Below are 17,862 nucleotides of genomic sequence, written 5' to 3' on the forward strand. Positions count from 1 at the left end.
GTTAGATGTCTTCAAGTCACCATGGCCTGATGAAATTAATCATAGACTGCTCAAGGAGCCGATAGAAGAGATCTGAGCCATTAGTTATTATCTTTGAAAAGTCATGGACTACAGGAGAGATATCAAAAGACAGGAAAAAGGCAAATATAGTGCCCATTTATAAAAGGGAAATAAGGACAACACAAGGAATTACAGACCAGAGGTCTTAACTTTTGTACCAGGAAAAATAATGGATCAAATAATTAAGAAATCCATTTTCAAACATCTAGAAAATAATAAGGTGATAAGTAACAGCATGGATTTGTAAAAAGAATCACGTCAAACCAAGCTGATAGCTTTTTTTGACTGGATAATAGGTCCGGGGGATGGGGGGGAGCAGTAGTTGTGGTATATCTAGACTTTAGTAAGGCATTTGATACAGTTTTGCATGACCTCATTAAGGTAGGAAAATACAACCTAGCTGGAACTGCTATAAGGTGGATGCATAATTGGCTAGATAGCCTTTCCCAGAGAGTAGATATCAATGGTCCACAGTCGTGCTGGAAAGGCATAATGTGGGGTTCTGCAGGAATCTGTTTTGGGACTGATTCTGTTCAACATGTTCATCAATTATTTAGATAATGGCATAGTTTGTGGATGATACCAAGCTAGGAGGAGTTGTTTAGTCTGGAAAAGAGAAGACTGAGAAGACACATGATTACAGCTTTCAAGAACCTAAAAGGTTGTTACAGGGAGGAAGGAGAAAAAATATTCTCCTTAATCTCTGATGATAGGACAAGAAGCAATGGGCTTAAATTGCAAGGGAGATTTAGGTAAGACATCAAGAAAAACTTCCTAACAGTCAGGATGGTTAAAGACTGGAATAAATTGCTTAGGGAAGTTGTGGAATCCCCATAATTGGAGATGGGTTTATGCGGGGCTTAACATGTGGCCCATGGATGGGATCCTTTGAACATGGCCTCCACTGGGAACACGCTCCACAACGTCGAGTCTTCTTATAATGGTCTTCTTTTGATATAGTATAGTATAGATATAGCGTTTTAGTAGTTAAATTCCTGGACTGTCATTGCTCATTAAAAGTGCTGTCATATGAGTGGAAATTGAGTAAATATTGCATTTTATTAATATCAGCAGAACGGACTTAAATGGGGCCTGCGTGTTTTGTAGTCTTGCCTTAATCTTTGTATTCATGCCTGTCAGTGTAAAAAGATATTTGTATATATTTGCATATATATGTAACCATGCTTAAGTTGCGGCCCTTGGTATGTGCTGTATCACTGTGGCCCCCAGGGCTTCCAAAGTTGAGTAGCCCTGGTTTAGATTGTGCTTGGTCTTGCCATGAGTGCAGGGCACCAGAGTTGACCTCTCAAGGTTCCTTCCAGTTCTGTAATGTAAAAGTAACTCAAAGGTTTTCAAATAGTAGTAGAAACAAAAGCACAGCTTATATTTGTTGTGCGTTGTTTAAAAGGTCAGTTTGTTTTGTTTATTGCCTTATGATGAATTTGGGATGCAAAATGTACTGGTTACTAATAACAGGTTTGTTCTTTTGCAGCTACTTAAAGAGTGTGAAGATAATTGGTTAGACATTGAGTTTTATTAATACCATAATCAGTCACAGAACTAGAAAATTGTAGGGTTGTAAGCTGTGTTGGTCCCAAGATATCAGAGACACAAGGTGGGTCAGGTAATATCTTTTATTGGACCAACTTCTGTGGGTGAAGTAGACAAGCTTTCAAGCTACACAGAGCTCTCCTTCAGGAGAAGGAGGAGAGTTCTGTGTAGCTTGAAAAGTTGTCTCTCATCATCTGAGCTCTGTATAAAGGCTTATACAGAGCAAGCTCGTATTGTTCACCCTCTTTCTCAGGCTAAAAAGAGAGATGCACAATTGCTTCCCTCAAGGTAACAGTTATTTACACTGAGTTTATTGATAAAAGTGATTTTATTGAGTATAAAAGGAAGGGGTTTAAGTGGTCATGAGAGGTAGCAGAAAGAACAATGTAGGTTACAAAACAAAACACGCAAACTAAGCTTTATATTCTAGGGCAAAATTTGGCTCATACAAAATACTGCAGACAAGTTCATGGCATCCAGTGTTTTAATTCTTGGTTCTGGTTTCTCACTTTCTTTGGCTGCCAGGCAACTTGTAACGATCCCTTTCTCTGATCAAGAAGCGGCATTGAGGACATACGAAGAGAGTCTAATCTAAATCAAAATAAGCTTGCTACAGTAGATGGGTGTGTATAAAAATTGAGATTCTTTTTGTAGAGGAAAATCTCACTTAAAAACATTTTCTGAGGTTGATTATGTTTCTTGACTTCCCTTCTAATGTGAGGAAAGGCGTTATGTCTACTCTGACCTAGACAGAAGATGTAAAGCATACAAGGCTACATACAATGCACTGAAGGCTGCGAAAGCAGCCATGTCCCCAGTCTTAATGGGATAAAGTCCATTTCTCTGCAGCTTCACTCCATCCATCTCTATCATTGCCTTGGTTATGTTCAGTTCCTCCTCTTGCAGGGAGGAGATTATGTTGGCATCCAAGCTGGAAGCTTCTTGCTTCAAGATGCTCTTGACCTGTGCAACAACAAAGAAGCAAAATTAAAATCAGGTTGTGACAGTAATAATTGTCTGCCAAATATCACCCATGAAATTCAACTAGAGTGATTGTAGTGGATGAATAAACTATTTCTGTTTTCCAGTTTGTACAGTGCTCTGAGATTGTTCAAGATGAAAGGTACTGTGTGTAAATGTGCATTACTATTCAAACTCATTAAGGTTATTTTGTGCTAAAATCATGATAAACACTTAGGCTACGTCTACACTGGCCCCTTTTCCGTAAGGGGCATGTAAATTTCACCTATCGTCGTAGGGAAATCCGCGGGGGATTTAAATATCCCCCGCGGCATTTAAATAAAAATGGCCGCCGCTTTTTTCCGGCTTTTAAAAAAGCCGGAAAAGAGCGTCTAGACTGGCCCCGATCCTCCGGAAAAAGCGCCCTTTTCCGGAGGGTCTTATTCTTACTTCAAAGTAAGAATAAGACCCTCCGGAAAAGGGCGCTTTTTCCGGAGGATCGGGGCCAGTCTAGACGCTCTTTTCCGGCTTTTTTAAAAGCCGGAAAAAAGCGGCGGCCATTTTTATTTAAATGCCGCGGGGGATATTTAAATCCCCCGCGGATTTCCCTACGACGATAGGTGAAATTTACATGCCCCTTACGGAAAAGGGGCCAGTGTAGACGTAGCCTTAGTGATTTCCAAATTTTAGTGGATTAGTTGTTCCCTAAAAGTGGGTATTTTGCTTTTAAAGTAGGAGCATCACAGATAAATGCAACCCACAACTACATTGTCCCAGTAACTGTTGGGTGAAGGTAAAACTGGGCAACAGCACGTTGAGGAAATGCTGAGTTCAAATTACAAAGTAAATTCTATTTCTCTCTCAAGGAGAATAAAAATTCCAGCAAATGGTAGAGTTGCTTCTGTTCAATTTTTAGACATCCTGTTGTAATGAGGTTTTCCATATACTTTATGAAAAATATGCTTATAAATGTAAATATGACATAACTGGAAAACGCTTTATACGAAATACCTCAGGGTAAGGTATCATTGGAAAAGGTATAATCTACTGAATATGACTTTCTCATTTGTATGAATGTGACATCTTTGTCGATTAAGTTAGGAATATGGAGTATAAACCTGTTATTAATATAGTCATGCTAAGTGAGGGCCATTAATGGTACTTCAGGGTTATAATTGCCCATTAGCAAAGAGACATGCCTGGCTTTTCTGCAGACCATGTGGGTCAGCCCATGAAGTCTGGAGACAGGGGTCTAGCACATGTGACCATGTCACCTGATACTGGAATCCATGTTAAACCCTGTATTTTTCCATGAGTAACTGGGAGGGAGGTCAGACTAAAACAATGGATTTCCACCTTATGCAGATCCTGTTTAAGGGTGAGGAGTGAGATAATCTAGGTTGTCAGTTCTCCCTGGCTACCCCACCCAAGATGACTGCTAGAAACATCTAAGACTGAACTGGGGGAAAGATTGGGCCCAGGTTGGAAGGTTTACCAGGCTGCGAAATAAACTTATTAAAACAACTTGGAGGGTGAGATATTCTGTGTAATGAGTCTCTTTAATGCATTAGGCTTAGCTTGCGTGTTGTTTTATTTTGTTTAATAAGCTACTTTGTTCTGCCTGCTGTCTTACGACCCCTTAAATCCTATCTTTTATACTGAATAAAATCACTTTTGTTTATTAGTAAACCCAGGGTAAATAATTGTTGCCTGGGGTGGACAAGCATCTGCATATTGCTCGTTAGTCCGAGAAAGAAGGCGAACAATATGCGTTTGTGCTGTATAAGACTTTAATAGAGTAAGATGGAGTTATCTGGGGTTCAGGTCCCATGGAGGCTGTGCATTTGGGTGCTGAGGCAAATCCCTTTAGCTGAGCCTTCCCAGAGCTGATCTGATCTCAGTGTCTGCATTACACTGCATAGGGCTGTGACCCCATTTCTGTGCCAGTGCAGGAGGGGGCCAAAAGGCCTGGCTCAGCAGGACAGAACCGAGGGGTGCTCAGGAGGATGGGCGCTCTGATAAATCTGTACATTAAGTGACAGTCCCAAGAAGGTTCCAGAGACCAAACCAGTCACATTTGTATCTGCAAGGGAGGTCCATCCATTGCTTCCTGGGTAGATGCCATGTGGCCCTCAGTGTCAGAAAATTTGGGCTGCAGTGTTTTGATGGCTCTCTCTGGAAGTGGGTAGTTATCCCAGCTTCATTTGAAGCCTGTAATAAGCCTTCCTCCTTGCATCATCTCAAGCTGTGATGTTGCTTTTTGTGCCCGGATCTAATCGTAGCTTTGATTTAAAACCACAAAAGGGAAAACTTCAGTGTGAGACATGTGGTGCCTTATTTCACTGGCATTCTCTCTCACCAGCTCAAGCTGTTTGGGTACAATCTTCTTCTCCACAGACTGTGCCAGCCGCAGTAACTGATCCTCAGTTAACTCTGAAAAAGAAGAAGAAATTTTGTAAGAAAGAAGTTTCTTTCTGGGAGGTCCATGGCAAACGCAGAGGTTAGAGCATGAGGGGTTCTCAAAAATCAAAAGGGGGGCATGATGCCAAAAAGTTTGGGAACTACTGGGTTAGAGCATAACCTTTAGGTATCTGCACTCCCTTTGGATGATCGTAAAGCACTTTAATAAATTGACTAAATTAAGTTTTACTATCTTGTTAGGGGGTGAGTGGTTGAAATCTTTTTATTTCCATTACACAGATGTGCCAACTGAGGCATGGACAAGGGAGGAAGTGGCTTTTCCAAAGTCACAGAACAAGCTGTGGCAAAACTGAAAAGAACCCACGATTTCTGATTCCCCCACTCCTGTTACTTAACTACCCTTGCTCAGGTTCTTGCTGAGGTTTCGGGTCCTGGGTGTGCTATATTCTGGGGTCCCCAATACAGTATTTCCAAAGAGGTGCCTTAAGATGATTCTGCTAGGATGCTATACCAGGATGCAAACTCCATCACAAGGCTACGTCTGGCAAATGGTACACTGTGTTAGCTGGCAACAGCTGCCAAAAGCAGGCCCAAGTATCCAAGGAATGTCTGAACCATGTGAGGTCATGTTCATCATTCATTCTGTTCTTCGCAGGTAGATGCATTTCACATAGTCTTACCTTCAAGTGCGTGAAGAGTGTAGAGAACTGGATCAACAAGGAAAAGGTTTATGCTTCCTGCAGAATCCTGTAAGTTGTTTAGCAAATCTTCCAAGTCTGGATTGTCACTCTTCAGCTCACAATTGTCAGCATCTTCAAAAGCCTCTTCTAGCTGAGGGTTAAGGGGGGGGAAAAAAGCTTCAGGGCTGAGGATTACAGGCCACTGAGAGAAACTAGTTCAGCATGGCCATGTGAGGTACTGAAATATGCATCTGATTATGCAGGGAGGAATGGGATGTTGGGGACCATATTTTTTCCTAACCTCTGCTATCTAATATAGCACAAATCGGGATTAGGGGGATTGAATATTCACTTTTACTGCTGTAAGATACAGGATACTAGAAGAAATGGTTCATTGGCCCTGTGGGAATTTTTGTGCTCTTTTGAAAAATGATACTTACAGAAATTTCATGGAAGAGACCTACTGAGTCATTCTGTTCATTTTCTTTCCAGAGCCAAGGCGGGGCTGGTGCACTTAGTTTATCACATTTTATAGTGAAGGGGGCCAGGTCAGAAGGTGCTGGACAGAGAGATGGTCACAGGGTAGAAAGCACACCAAGAAGGATGGGAGTGTGCATTTCTAAACCATAATGACGGAAAATAGGTGCTTTACCTTGAATTTGAGTTCTTGCAAGAGGTCGCTATCTATTATCACAGCTATGATTGATTTTAAGAATTTGGCACGCAGATCTGTGGACAACTGCGAGAGCTCTGCACATTTATTTTCAACTTCTGTCTTCAGGTCATCTATTCCTCCATCTGAAAACACCAGTGGAGAGTCAGAATGCAGGAATCCTTAGCTGTCTTTGTTCAAAAGGGTCATGTAGGACTCAACATTTAGATTTGGAAAGGCTTTTGTGAATATTCAGAGACTCGTATCTCAGGTAATTAGTAATACTTTGTTCTCAGTTACTGCCTCCTATCCAAGGATCTTGACATTTTCTTAAGTATTTTTCCATGTGACAGAAATAACTTGTCCAAAGTCACATTATAAGTTAATAACAGAACCCAGAATAGAATACAAGTAATTTCATTTTAATTCCTTCATTAAAAAAAAATTAGTCTGCTAAAATATTTCCGAGTCATAGTTTAAGGATAGTTGATATGAAATGCACAGCAGCATAAACTATTACTTTGTTGAGGAATTTTGTATGATGTTTGTCAGGTTTATACCACTTTACACATACGAGTCCAGTAAACGATGAAATAGTTACGTAATCATATAAAATCTTTGTTTGCAGATATTCTGACACTGCTTTCTGGTAAGTGAGAAATATTTGAATCACATGAAAGTCAACAAATTGTCATTGGCTTACATAAAAAACTGTGTGTCAATTTTGATTTTCATGCTGTGGCATTTGGTGAAATTTCAAATCCTGCATATGAGATTTTTGCATGAGAGATAACAAGGGTTTCTTTGTTATGACATACTCTGCAGTTCGAAAAGGCTGGGAAACCTATTTCTGTCTACATAAATTCCCTGAGCAATAAGATCAGAACACCCTGAAACGGTTTGTCTACATTGAATCCTGATGTTAGATGAAGATGTTATGAAGAGCTGCCTACCATAGGAATAATCATATTCCTCTGTTGCACCTGAAATGCAAAAGAAGAGAGGTGAAGAAAAAGTAATACATAAAAACTGAGCCCTCATAATTATGAATTGTTGTCCCCACTAACATGTATGCCTCTTTACTCCATAAAAAGGACTCTGTCAGAATAAAGGGTTTGAGGAAAGCCATTATTCTTGTTACTAAATTTAAGTGGTCATTGAACTAACTAAACTTTTAAAAAGTTTAAAAATAGATTAAACGGGTGCATAGCCCTGCAGTGGTTTAAAATGGGCCGTATCAATGTAGTTTATGCCTGTGGACATATTGGTGCAAGGTAAATGGCTCTAAGCCAGGAATGAATTGACAGGAGTATCCATACATAAAGTCGCACTGTTTTATCTCAGATTATTTTAAAAATCCCACTTTAGTGAGAGAACACAAATGAAGAGAGTAAATATTCTGTTTACCGTCTGCAACAAATGTTTTACCACCTGGATGATAGGACAGGTCTGGAAAGAAACAAAAAGGGAAATGACCATTTATAACCTTTGAAGAGTTATTTGATGCTTCAGGATGTCTTCCTCCCCCCCCCCCCCCCCCCCTGTTCACCAGAAATAGTTAAGCCTGAAAATATCACTACCCCACTTCCAAACATCTGGAATGTGCAAGCTCCATTTTGGAAAGTTCATTGCTGGTGTATTGAACTTTCCCCCATAATGGATGAGCTGAAGTTTTCTGGGTGATGCTTACCCCATGATTCATCTGCAATAATAAGCGGCAAGATTCTGTAGGCCAGGACACAGTCCTTAGGGATAATTATGGCTCTTTTGCTGCCTCTAGTGCCCTGGTTCATGAAAAAGGAGTTAGCAAGGTCTCTCAGCACAGCGATTGCTAAAAGGAGGGGACTGTCCTTCCCCTCCTCCCCATTTCCGGAATCTAGATCTAAATCAAACCTTTAATGAAAAATGGACATAGATCTCATTCAGAATGCTGCCTTCCGTGGTATTGGACTTGAAAAATGTGGTCTCCTCTAAAGCCTGTACAGCCTCGTAGATCACGTACAAGTTCTCTCTGCTCTCCCTTAGCTGTTTAATGAAGGAAGAGTCCATGTTGATTTTCCTTAAAAAAAAAAAAAAAAAAGGCGCCTGCATCACTTTTTTTTCTGTAGGATAGCATACGGTCTTGACACTGGCTTCCCTTATTCTTGGATTTGCCACTCAGGGGGAAGAAAGCAAGAGGAAAGCCGGCTTATTGATCCATCAGGGAATTCCCCTGATCTAAGCAGAATGCCTGAGTTGCACAGAGCCTTGGAAGCCTCTATTCCATGGGTGGGGAACCTTTTTTGGGTGGGGGCTGCTGACCTACAGAAAAATTAGTTGGGGGTTGCACGCAAATGAGAACCAACCAACAAACCCCAACAAGCCCTCACTGAGGTCTGAAGATCAAAGCGCCTGGATTTGAGACTAACTCTGGGCAGGTAGAGGGGTTGTCTGGACACAGTGTGTGTGTGTGTGTGTGGGGGGGGGGGGGGTGTGTCAGGATTTCTGAGCTCTACTCCCACCTGGAAGGGCTAGTGGGGAGACAGGGAGGCTGGCTCTGTCTCTGCTTTGGGGCAGAGTGTGTGGCGAGAGCAGTGGGAAAGAGGGAGCCAGCAGTCTTGGGAATTTCTTCCTGGCTTGGGGAGGGGGTATGGGTGCAGTGCAAGGCTGAGGAACCTTTTTGGGGTCAGGGGCTGCCAATCACAGAAAAATGAGTCATGGGCTGTGCACAAGTGAGAAACAAAATAAAATAAAATACCCCAAAACAGAACCCCTTGACCAGGGCCGACATCCATTAGACACAGTGCCTATGGCCCGTGACAGTTTTAGGGGCCCACAAAAATGTTTAAATTTCTTTTAAAATCTGAAGAAAAAAAATGAAACTTTTAGGATCAAAGAGAAATGTTTAAATTTTTTTCTCACATCAGAAAAAAAATGAAACTTTTAGGGCCCACGAAAATCTGTTAAATTTTGCCTAAAACAGAAAAAAATTGAAGTATTTAAAGTTTATCAAAAATAATTTTTCATATTTATATTATTATGGTGGGAGGGGCCCACAAAAGTCATAATGCGGCCCTGCCCCTGACTGAGAAGGAAAAAGACACTCTCCACATTCCCCTTGCACATCAGAGACTCGGGGGGGCTAGGCTAGTAGATATTGTGTGCTACAGCCCCACCGTTGGGTGGCAGGAGGGCTGGAGCACCAGCGTGGGCTCCCCAATGCTGGGGAGGGGGGTGCCCTGGGTCTTGGGGGCCATATCTAGGCCTAAGATTCACCACCCTGTCTCTCTTCACAGTCCTGGTGAGAGGTGCGGCTGTGTCACAGATACAGTCTGTCTTCTGCACAAGTGAAAGCAGTTCTCCCTCCCGCCATTTCTGCCAGCCTTACCTTTCTTTCTTTAGTAACTCAAGGTTTGCTGGGCTGACATGAACTTTTTTCATCTTGATGGACTTCACTTGATAGGTGCTGGCCGCTCCCATCGCTTCCATTCTCCCAAAGTCAACAGGCACCTTAACACTGCCCTTTAATGTACCGTCCACACAGTCCACAACAGTGATTGGGCCTGAATCCTGAACATCTGTGGGAGGAGGGGAGTTAACATGTTTGCTTTGTACCGCTGATATGTAATTATTGCCCATAGCTACTGTGCACATAGGAAAGATGTGACCTGACAGCATTCAGACACAAGCAGCCTAATTCCCTAGCCAGTCACTGGAAGACATCAGTCTCTCAAGACCAGGATGCTCCAGGAGTGTTGCCACACTGGACTGGCAGATAACATGGGAAGATAATTAAAGCCCGGCATTACCTAGATGTGTGCTGTCCTCTCCAGGTACCAGAATGTCCCAGAGCCTAAATCCTGTTTTGGCGTAGTGGAGAGTCCTGCAGAATGCCTTTTTTGGTTTCCTTCGAACTAGGCATAGGGGTCGGAAGTGATCTTGATCAATAAGATTGCAAACCGGGAGCAGATCTCCATCTGGAACCAGCTGCTTTACCAGCTGTTTGGTTACCTTGTAGAACATCCTGGCTGCAGCCTGATGGACCTTGAGCTGAAGCAAAATGTACTTTTACCTTCGGAGGCAAAGACAAGTGAAGCACACAGCAGTTTTACCTGCTCAGAGCTCTTAAAAAGAAAATCACCCAAGGCCACCTCTACATTACAAAATTACATTGACCATGCCTACACTGGCATACAGCCACAGCAGTGAGTGAATGCTGGGGTTCTTGTGTCAGCAGCGTATGTCCTCAATAGGGGCGCTTGTGCAGACTATTGGCAGGGTGGAGCATTGTGTGATGGCTCCTGGAAACCAGTAAGAGTTGATGTCAGTAACATAGTGTCTACATCAGGGGCAGTCAAGCTACGACCTCTGGGACCTTCAGGCACAGAGCAGCCCCACGCTGCTTTAAGTGGTTGGCTGCTCCCTGTGGCTCTCTGCTCACACTGCCCTCCCCTCTCCTCCCAGCAAAATCTCTCAACTCCTATTGTCTGGAAGCCGAAGTTTCTTGCTGCAAAGAGCTTATGAGCTAAGGAGGGCAATAACAAATAATTCACTTTTATGCAAAAAAACTTAAAAAACAGAGAATAGTCTTGCGGCACCGTAGAGACTAACCAAAAATGTAGATGGTATTGTGAGCTTTCATGGGCACAACTCACTTCTTCAGATGAATGGAGTAAGGGGTCCAGGATACAAATAAATAGCGAAAGAGAGGGGATGGGGAGGGAAAGAGAAGGAAAAATATATTGTCAATTAGAGTGTCTGTGTTAAATGAGGCTAATAGAGTGGGCTGTAAGTATCAGGGGAGCAAAGTGGACAGGGGGCTGCAGACAGGGAAGTTTAAGAGGGAGAGCAAGAGATCCTGCCACTGAACAGGTTACCAGGTGAGAGTACTAGCTTGTGGTATGTGTGGGTTTGCTTGATTTTTGAATTTTGATTCTGATTTCAGGTGATTTCAGTTTCAGTTCCTGTGGCAGTTGGGACTGAGTATCTGGCAGTGTTTGATCCTTTGTTCCATTGATTGCCTTTGATCAGCCTTCCCCTGTGTGACTAACGAGCGGGTAGGTCTGACGTAGGCAAGCAGGCTTTAAAAGCCAGAAGCAGAGCGACCAGGGCAGCGAAGTGGACAGAAGAGTTTAAGAGGGAGAGCAAGAGATCCCGCCGCTGAACAGGTTACCAGGTGAGAGTACTAGCTTTTGGTGTGAGTGAGTTTGCTTGATTTTTTGAATTTTGGCCCCAGGCTACATGTGGCATTTCAAAGTGGCAGCGCCGCATGGAGCCCGGTATCTGGTCCCAGGCTCCCACGCGGTGCTACTGTGTTGAAACACCCCCTCTTCTACCCCTCACCACCTCTGTCTGCTTTGATTGGATGCGGCAGGAGCACACTGCTCTCTCAGCCAATGTTGTGTGCAATCAGCCTGCGTCTCACTTCATGTGGTCCTGCTTTATGCGCTTGTGACTTTGGTAATACCAGTAGGAAGAAACCAACGTGGACCAAAACCAGTGGAATCTAACAACTATTCTCATGGGCAACAGTAAACAAAATGTCTCATGGGTTGCACATAGAACACCAATAGGCCGCTTGCTGCCCTAGGTCCACAGGTTACCCAGCACGGCTGTAGACCCAGGCCAGAGTTAAGATCAATTATGTCTTGAAGCTTTTTACCTATGATCAGAACAGTTGTTTAGGGTACGAATGTGCATGTAACAAGTTTCTTAGTGGGTTAGAACTAGCTAACCCTTTTTTGGTCATTTTAATTTAGTAACTTACTGTTTTTACTTGCAATCACTTGAATCCTACTTTTTATACTTAATAAAAACACTTTTGTTTATGTGAAGGAGAGGGATACTACCCTTTTCTAGACATCCCAGCATTCATTAACTAAAGGGTTAAAACCAGAACAATGGGTATCCAGGAAGTGTTGGCAGGGAGCCAGGAGAGCCAATAGGAAAAGTTTTAAATGAAACAAGATTTTGCCTGTTTTCCATTTCCTGTGTGTGAGTCAGAACAGGAACTGGCAGAGAAATGGACTAAGCAAGAATAAGGCCTGGATTTCCTAGAAATACCCATGTCTGAGACAAGAAACGTAAACTTTGGAACAACAGAAAATGTAAGTGAAACAAAGGAATGTTTATACTTAAGATGTAATCGGGTTATTTTCTTTGTTTTTTAGTTTGGTTAAACTCCTTTTTGCTTAAAAAAACACCCCTGTACTCTTGTAACTGAATTGAATTCAAAGGAAGCAATTCTCTGCGCTTTAATTTTTTTTCTTGTTAGTCTGTAACACACAGCAATCAAGCAAACATGCTTTACCAAGTATGTCGTCTTTGTTTTGTTAATAAAATTACCTTTTTTAAGACTATGATCTTATCCCTGTGTCCTAAAAAGCAGGAGGTTCTGTGTGCACGTATCTGAGACTGAAGGTCCGCTACTAAGAAATTACAGTTGGTTGTCAAGCTCTCTCCTAAGGGAAGGGTGGTGAGGAGCCCCAAGGCAGGCAGGTGTTTGTGGCATGATCAGCACACCAGGGACAACCCCAAAGGGACCTCTCGATTACATACCCCGTCAGACAATATCCCTTTTCCTGTCTGTCTCATCTCTTCTGTCCCCACTTTCCTCTGTACTTTGATCTTCTCTGAATGTTTTGTGGCAACTCCTGGTGCCACAAAAGAAAGCAATAGGATAATGACTGATAAAACTAAACTTTGCCCAGACAGAAGAAAGTTACATGCTTTTTCTCTGTGCCCAGTTTTCCTTCCACGGTTAGTAGTATTCCCCCATGGAGAAGTTCCTCACTTCGGGTTAATACTCCACTCTTCCTGCGGGGGAAATCAGTTTTCTTTAAGTATTTTACATAACTTGCCTTACTCGTAGCTCAGAAGTGGCTGTTCTTTTTAAAATCAAACTCTCCAGTAGCCGGGATTTGTTTAGAAGCAGAACGGCACTGATTAGAAACCATAACAGGAAATAGGGAGGGGGAGGAGGAAGGGAAGTGTATTTTTTGTTTTTTTGGGTTCCCTTGGGAAAAGAAATAGTCCTCTGCCTTATCCTGCATTATTATTACAGAAACTTGATTAAACACTTACCCCACTCTCTGAAGGCTGCAAGAAAGGAGGGTCTCAAAAGTAACTTAACAGGCAGCCTGTATCCCTGCCCCTCTTCCTGAAAAATTTGCTCCTCCAGCAACACCGTGTGTCTTGTCCTTAAATAATGTCTCGTCTTAGGAACAAATTTGGCAAAGCTGTTTGTAAGTCCTCTGCTCCGCTGTGCCTCTTCTCGGCATGGCCTCTTCTAGTTTAATTTTCCAGCGGTCGATGTCATAAAAACACCCAGATGCCTCTGTATTTCCTCTGACGTTGCAGGAAATGCTTGCCAGGCCAACCAGGCTTCCAAAGAGTGTGTTTTGCTTTCAGTTTTGCCTCTAAATAGCTGGTTCTCGTTAACCTGTTTGTTTTCCATCTCTCTATTTTGTTAAACTTTCCGTACGTGCAGTCAACTCCTGCTTGGCACTGCTTGTCCTGTGCCTCCTCCAGCATTCCACAATGCCGCTTTTAGGGTGCCAACTACAGGCCTCGGCAGCCTGCTTGGTATCGAGCCCCGTGGGAGAGGCAAACGTGAGGAAGTGGAGTTGTGGATCGCATGTTTTAAACCTCATCAGTCGCATATACAAAATTGCATGGACGCTTTATTCTTTTGGAGGGCATCATATAAGAACCCAGACAGACCAACTCATCCGCTCTGCAGACTCGGGCTCTTTAAGGCCATGGCTATTCTAGGAAAGTATTTCAAAAGTACTAAATCTGACTTAACTCCCAATTTAACAAATTCGAACTAGCGTGACCACACCACGAGAAAGCCTCAAAATTAATCCGAGGCAGATTCCAAATGTGAACGCGCTCCTTTGGAGTTAGAGCCCCAGGAAGCACTGGGGAGTAATTATTTCAAAATAGCGGCACTGGAGCATCCACACTACCATTATTTCAAAATAACTCTTTCGGAAGTAGCATTACTCCTGATGAAAAGGAGGAGTACGGATTTCAAATTCCACCGCCTGTTATTTCGAAATAACGGGCACGGGAGTATGGATGCTCCACTTATAAATCTGATCGGGGGGGGGGGGGTAATTTTGAAATAAAATTCTAGTGTAGACCAGGGCTAAGTGGGTAAAAAAACGAACACCCCCAACTTACCCCCAAGTGGTGGAGAAGGTCATATTCTGAATAGAACTTTGCATCTTGAATCCCCTGCTAACAACCTCCCCCACTGCACCTTTTCCATCCTCTATCACAAAGCCGCTATATTGACAGTTTACCAGAACCAACTTCTTGGGTTTTGTGCCTTTCAGTTTCGCTTGTTCTAGACGAGGGGTCTCAAACTCAATTCACATTAGGGCCAGAGCCAGTCCTCAAATCCTCCTAGCAAGCTAGTGGGCTCCTCTGGCAGAGGGTCTCCATGCATTCCCCCCCCCCCCCCATGTGTCTCAGCCCCTCCTACATCCCTGGCCCTGCCTGCCACTGCGAGGTGATTTAAAACCCACCGGGAGCCCGGGGACAGGTGTGTGCAGAGCCATCCGTAGGCGGAAGCTGTGAAACTGTTAACTCATTTTGTGACACTGACTAGATCTCAGTGATGCCAGCGTTCCCCCCTAAGCAGCACTGCCACCCAGCTTCACAGGTGATTAACCGGCCCTGCCCAGTCCGTCAGCTGTGCATGGAGGCCTGAGCTAGGGGCTGATTAATCCCCAGGGAAGCTGGTCTGCCTCCCAACACCGATGCCAACACTCCTGAGTTGATCAGAAGCCTCCTGATCCTTGGGGCTTTTTAATTTTTCTGGAGAGCCCCAGCCCTGCTATTGGAATTAAGCCAGGCCTGGGAACTTCACTGTGTGGAAGCAGGACTAAGGGAGAGGGGATTTGGGTGGCCATTTCAGGGTTTGTCAGTAGCAGAGCAAGAGTCTGGTTCACTCTGACTTCTGCTAACGCGAGAGCTAGAAGAGACACTGTGTTCGCCTCTCTGCCTCACTCTCCAAGATAAGAGTGGAATGCTGACCTTGTGAGAAGACAGTGTCCAATGGAAACTGAGTGGTCAGGGAAGTAACTGTTTAATGTTATATGTAACAAAGGTGTATATATTGGTTTTTAATTGTTTTGTATTTGAAGATCCGCTTATGCTGTCTTCCCTTGCAAAATTGCTCAAATAAACTGCCTCTGGCAACTTTGTTACTTAAACACAACGCAGAGTGAAGGCTCGTTATCTTCCACAACAGCCTGATGCATCACTATCAACTCTTGGCAGGTTATGCTTGTTTGTTGGGGCAGAGTATTAGAAGAGCATCCCAGCCGGTCTAATGGTTTGTGGAGAAAAGCTAGTAAACAAGCCCTGAGTTCAGCCAAAGACCTCAAACACCAGAGGCCCAATAAGAAGCTGCCCTCCGGCGTTTTTTTATCTGAGATTTCAAGAAACTGCACTCTTTTTGGGGTTGGGTATGGGAGCGTGATTCATGAGTTTCAAATGTTTCCGGTTGACAACACAGGACATGCAAGTTGATTGGACACTTTGGCTGTGTCTACATTGGCGCAATCTTGTGCAAAAGGGGCCCTTTTGTGCCAAAACTTGCTGCCTGTCTACACTTGCGCAAGAACTCGCAGCCAGAACACTGACGTTCTAATGTATGAAATCAAGGCTTCTTGCGCAAGAACTCTGACACTCCTGCTCAGGAATAAGGCCTTTTGTGCAACTGTTCTTGCGCAAGAGGCCAGTGTAGACAGGCAACATGAATTTCTTGCGCAAGAGAGCATCTACACTGGCATGGATGCTCTTGCACAAAGGCACGTTCCAGTGTAGACGCTCTCTTCTGGAAGAGTTTTTGCACAAGAACTCTTCCGCAAAGGAGTTCTTGTGCAAAATCATGCCAGTGTAGACGTAGCCAGAGAGACACTGACAGACTAGGATCCTACAAATGACCTAAAACAAGAGTCCTCACCCTGACACCTCCACGGCCGTGTGCTGGGATGCCCATCCCCACCGCTCACATCTGTTCCTGCACCCTGGAACCCTGTCCCTCCCTCCCACTAACATCCACAGCCTCACTCTGGGATTCCCCACCCCAGCCCAGGGTAACCAAAAACAAAATAGACTGGCCCCATCCTGCCCTACTGGCTGCAGAAGCGCATCAGCGTGGGCAGCTCCCTGGCCAGCCCAGTTTGCATCTAGGAGACGACGACACAGAGGGAGGAGTCTAGCTTTATTGAGGGCTGGGATGCTTTTCTTGGCAGGGAATTGAGCCGAGTGTCTAAGCATCTTCCCAGGCTGAATCCACTGGAAACAAAACCAGCCACAAATTTACAAACTGAAGATTTTCCCTACCAGGACTTTACACGTTTTCCCCCCCATAGGTGGGCCTGGGATGCCGGCTCTCTCAGCCCATTTGGACAATCTAATCCAGTGTTTCTTAAACTGTGTTCTGCAGCACACTGGTGTGCCATGGAGAACAGAATTCAAAATGGCCACCCTTAAAGGGGCAGGCAACTTTTTCCTCCCCCCCCCCAAAAAAAATCCTTGGTGTTCCTCCAAAAAAAAAAAAAAAAAAAAAATTGTTTGGTGTTCCTCGGTCTTAAAGTTCCACTGATCTAATCTGACCACCTGAGTAACACAGACAAGAGATTCTTACCTCCAGGCCAACAAGTTGTGATTGAACAAGGACGTATCTTTTAAAGACAACCACTCTCCACAGGAAAACTTCAAGTGCTGGAGAATCCATCTGATCCCTTGTGGATCTGTTCCAAGGACAGATAATCCTCACAGTTAAAAATATGCATCATGTTTCCAATGTGCAGTTTGCTTACGTCACCCTCTGGCTCTTGGATCTTGTTATGCCTTTATGTGCTACAGTATAGGAAAAGCCAATTAAGCTCCCAGCATGGGTTTGCTATATGATACTCATTTGCCATTTACTCTGTTTTTTTCTCCACTCTTGGCAGTGCAGTGTGTGACCAAAATAGAATTGCTTCACATACCCAGGAAATGTAAAGAGCCCAGACAGGTTGTTACATGAATACTGACCTTTATTAGTTTCTCTTAGAATACTGTACAAAGGAGTAATAAAAATAATATTCACACTTTGTCTTAGAAAGTTCCTCTAGATGAAACTTTTTTGCATTATTTCCCTCCCCCCCCCCACCAAGAGGGAATTGGAAAAAAACACAACTAAAATTCTATGTACAATGCAAGAACGTTCTATACAGAACTGATTTTGCTCACTGAAATTGACCCAAAGTGTGAATTATGCGCACGCACACTTAAAAATAGGTACCTATTGTATGCACGATGGGAAATCAAAGCATTGTCTCTCACTGTTTAAAAAAAGAAAATCACAATATGCATGATGAGATTTTGGTTGTGCTACCACCAACAGCAACCCAGCTATTGCCCCCTCTTTGAGGACCAGTACCGTTCTTTTAATATTTAAATTATTTATACACTGCAGCTGCTGTGGTGTTAAATAAACCCTCATTGACTAAACCACCTTAGGTCTCAGGGCAGGGGAGAGAAGAATGTCCCAGT

General features: G+C 43.5%; 1 protein-coding gene across 4 annotated transcripts; it reads right to left on the bottom strand.

Annotated features, from left to right (window-relative positions):
• Positions 1-1,900: 1,900 nt before the first annotated feature.
• GSDMA (gasdermin A) lies at positions 1,901-17,090 on the bottom strand. Of its 4 annotated transcripts, none has more exons than XM_014570637.3 (11): positions 16,970-17,090; positions 10,113-10,353; positions 9,692-9,881; positions 8,218-8,383; positions 8,015-8,108; positions 7,732-7,773; positions 7,278-7,307; positions 6,325-6,470; positions 5,673-5,823; positions 4,931-5,004; positions 1,901-2,574 (listed from the first exon to the last, which is right to left on the bottom strand). In XM_014570637.3, the coding sequence occupies exons 1-11, from the start codon at positions 17,057-17,059 to the stop codon at positions 2,347-2,349; spliced, it is 1,452 nt and encodes a 483-aa protein (XP_014426123.2). In that variant the 5' UTR covers positions 17,060-17,090; the 3' UTR covers positions 1,901-2,346. The 4 variants fall into 4 exon arrangements, with proteins under 4 accessions (XP_014426123.2, XP_075767564.1, XP_006117470.2 ...); XM_075911449.1 differs by lacking the exon at positions 16,970-17,090 and adding an exon at positions 13,387-13,735 and having other exon boundaries at positions 10,113-10,375; XM_006117408.4 differs by lacking the exon at positions 16,970-17,090 and adding an exon at positions 13,387-13,730.
• Positions 17,091-17,862: the final 772 nt, after the last annotated feature.

Source organism: Pelodiscus sinensis, chromosome 29, assembly GCF_049634645.1.
Source record: "Pelodiscus sinensis isolate JC-2024 chromosome 29, ASM4963464v1, whole genome shotgun sequence".
Lineage (NCBI taxonomy): Eukaryota > Metazoa > Chordata > Testudines > Trionychidae > Pelodiscus > Pelodiscus sinensis.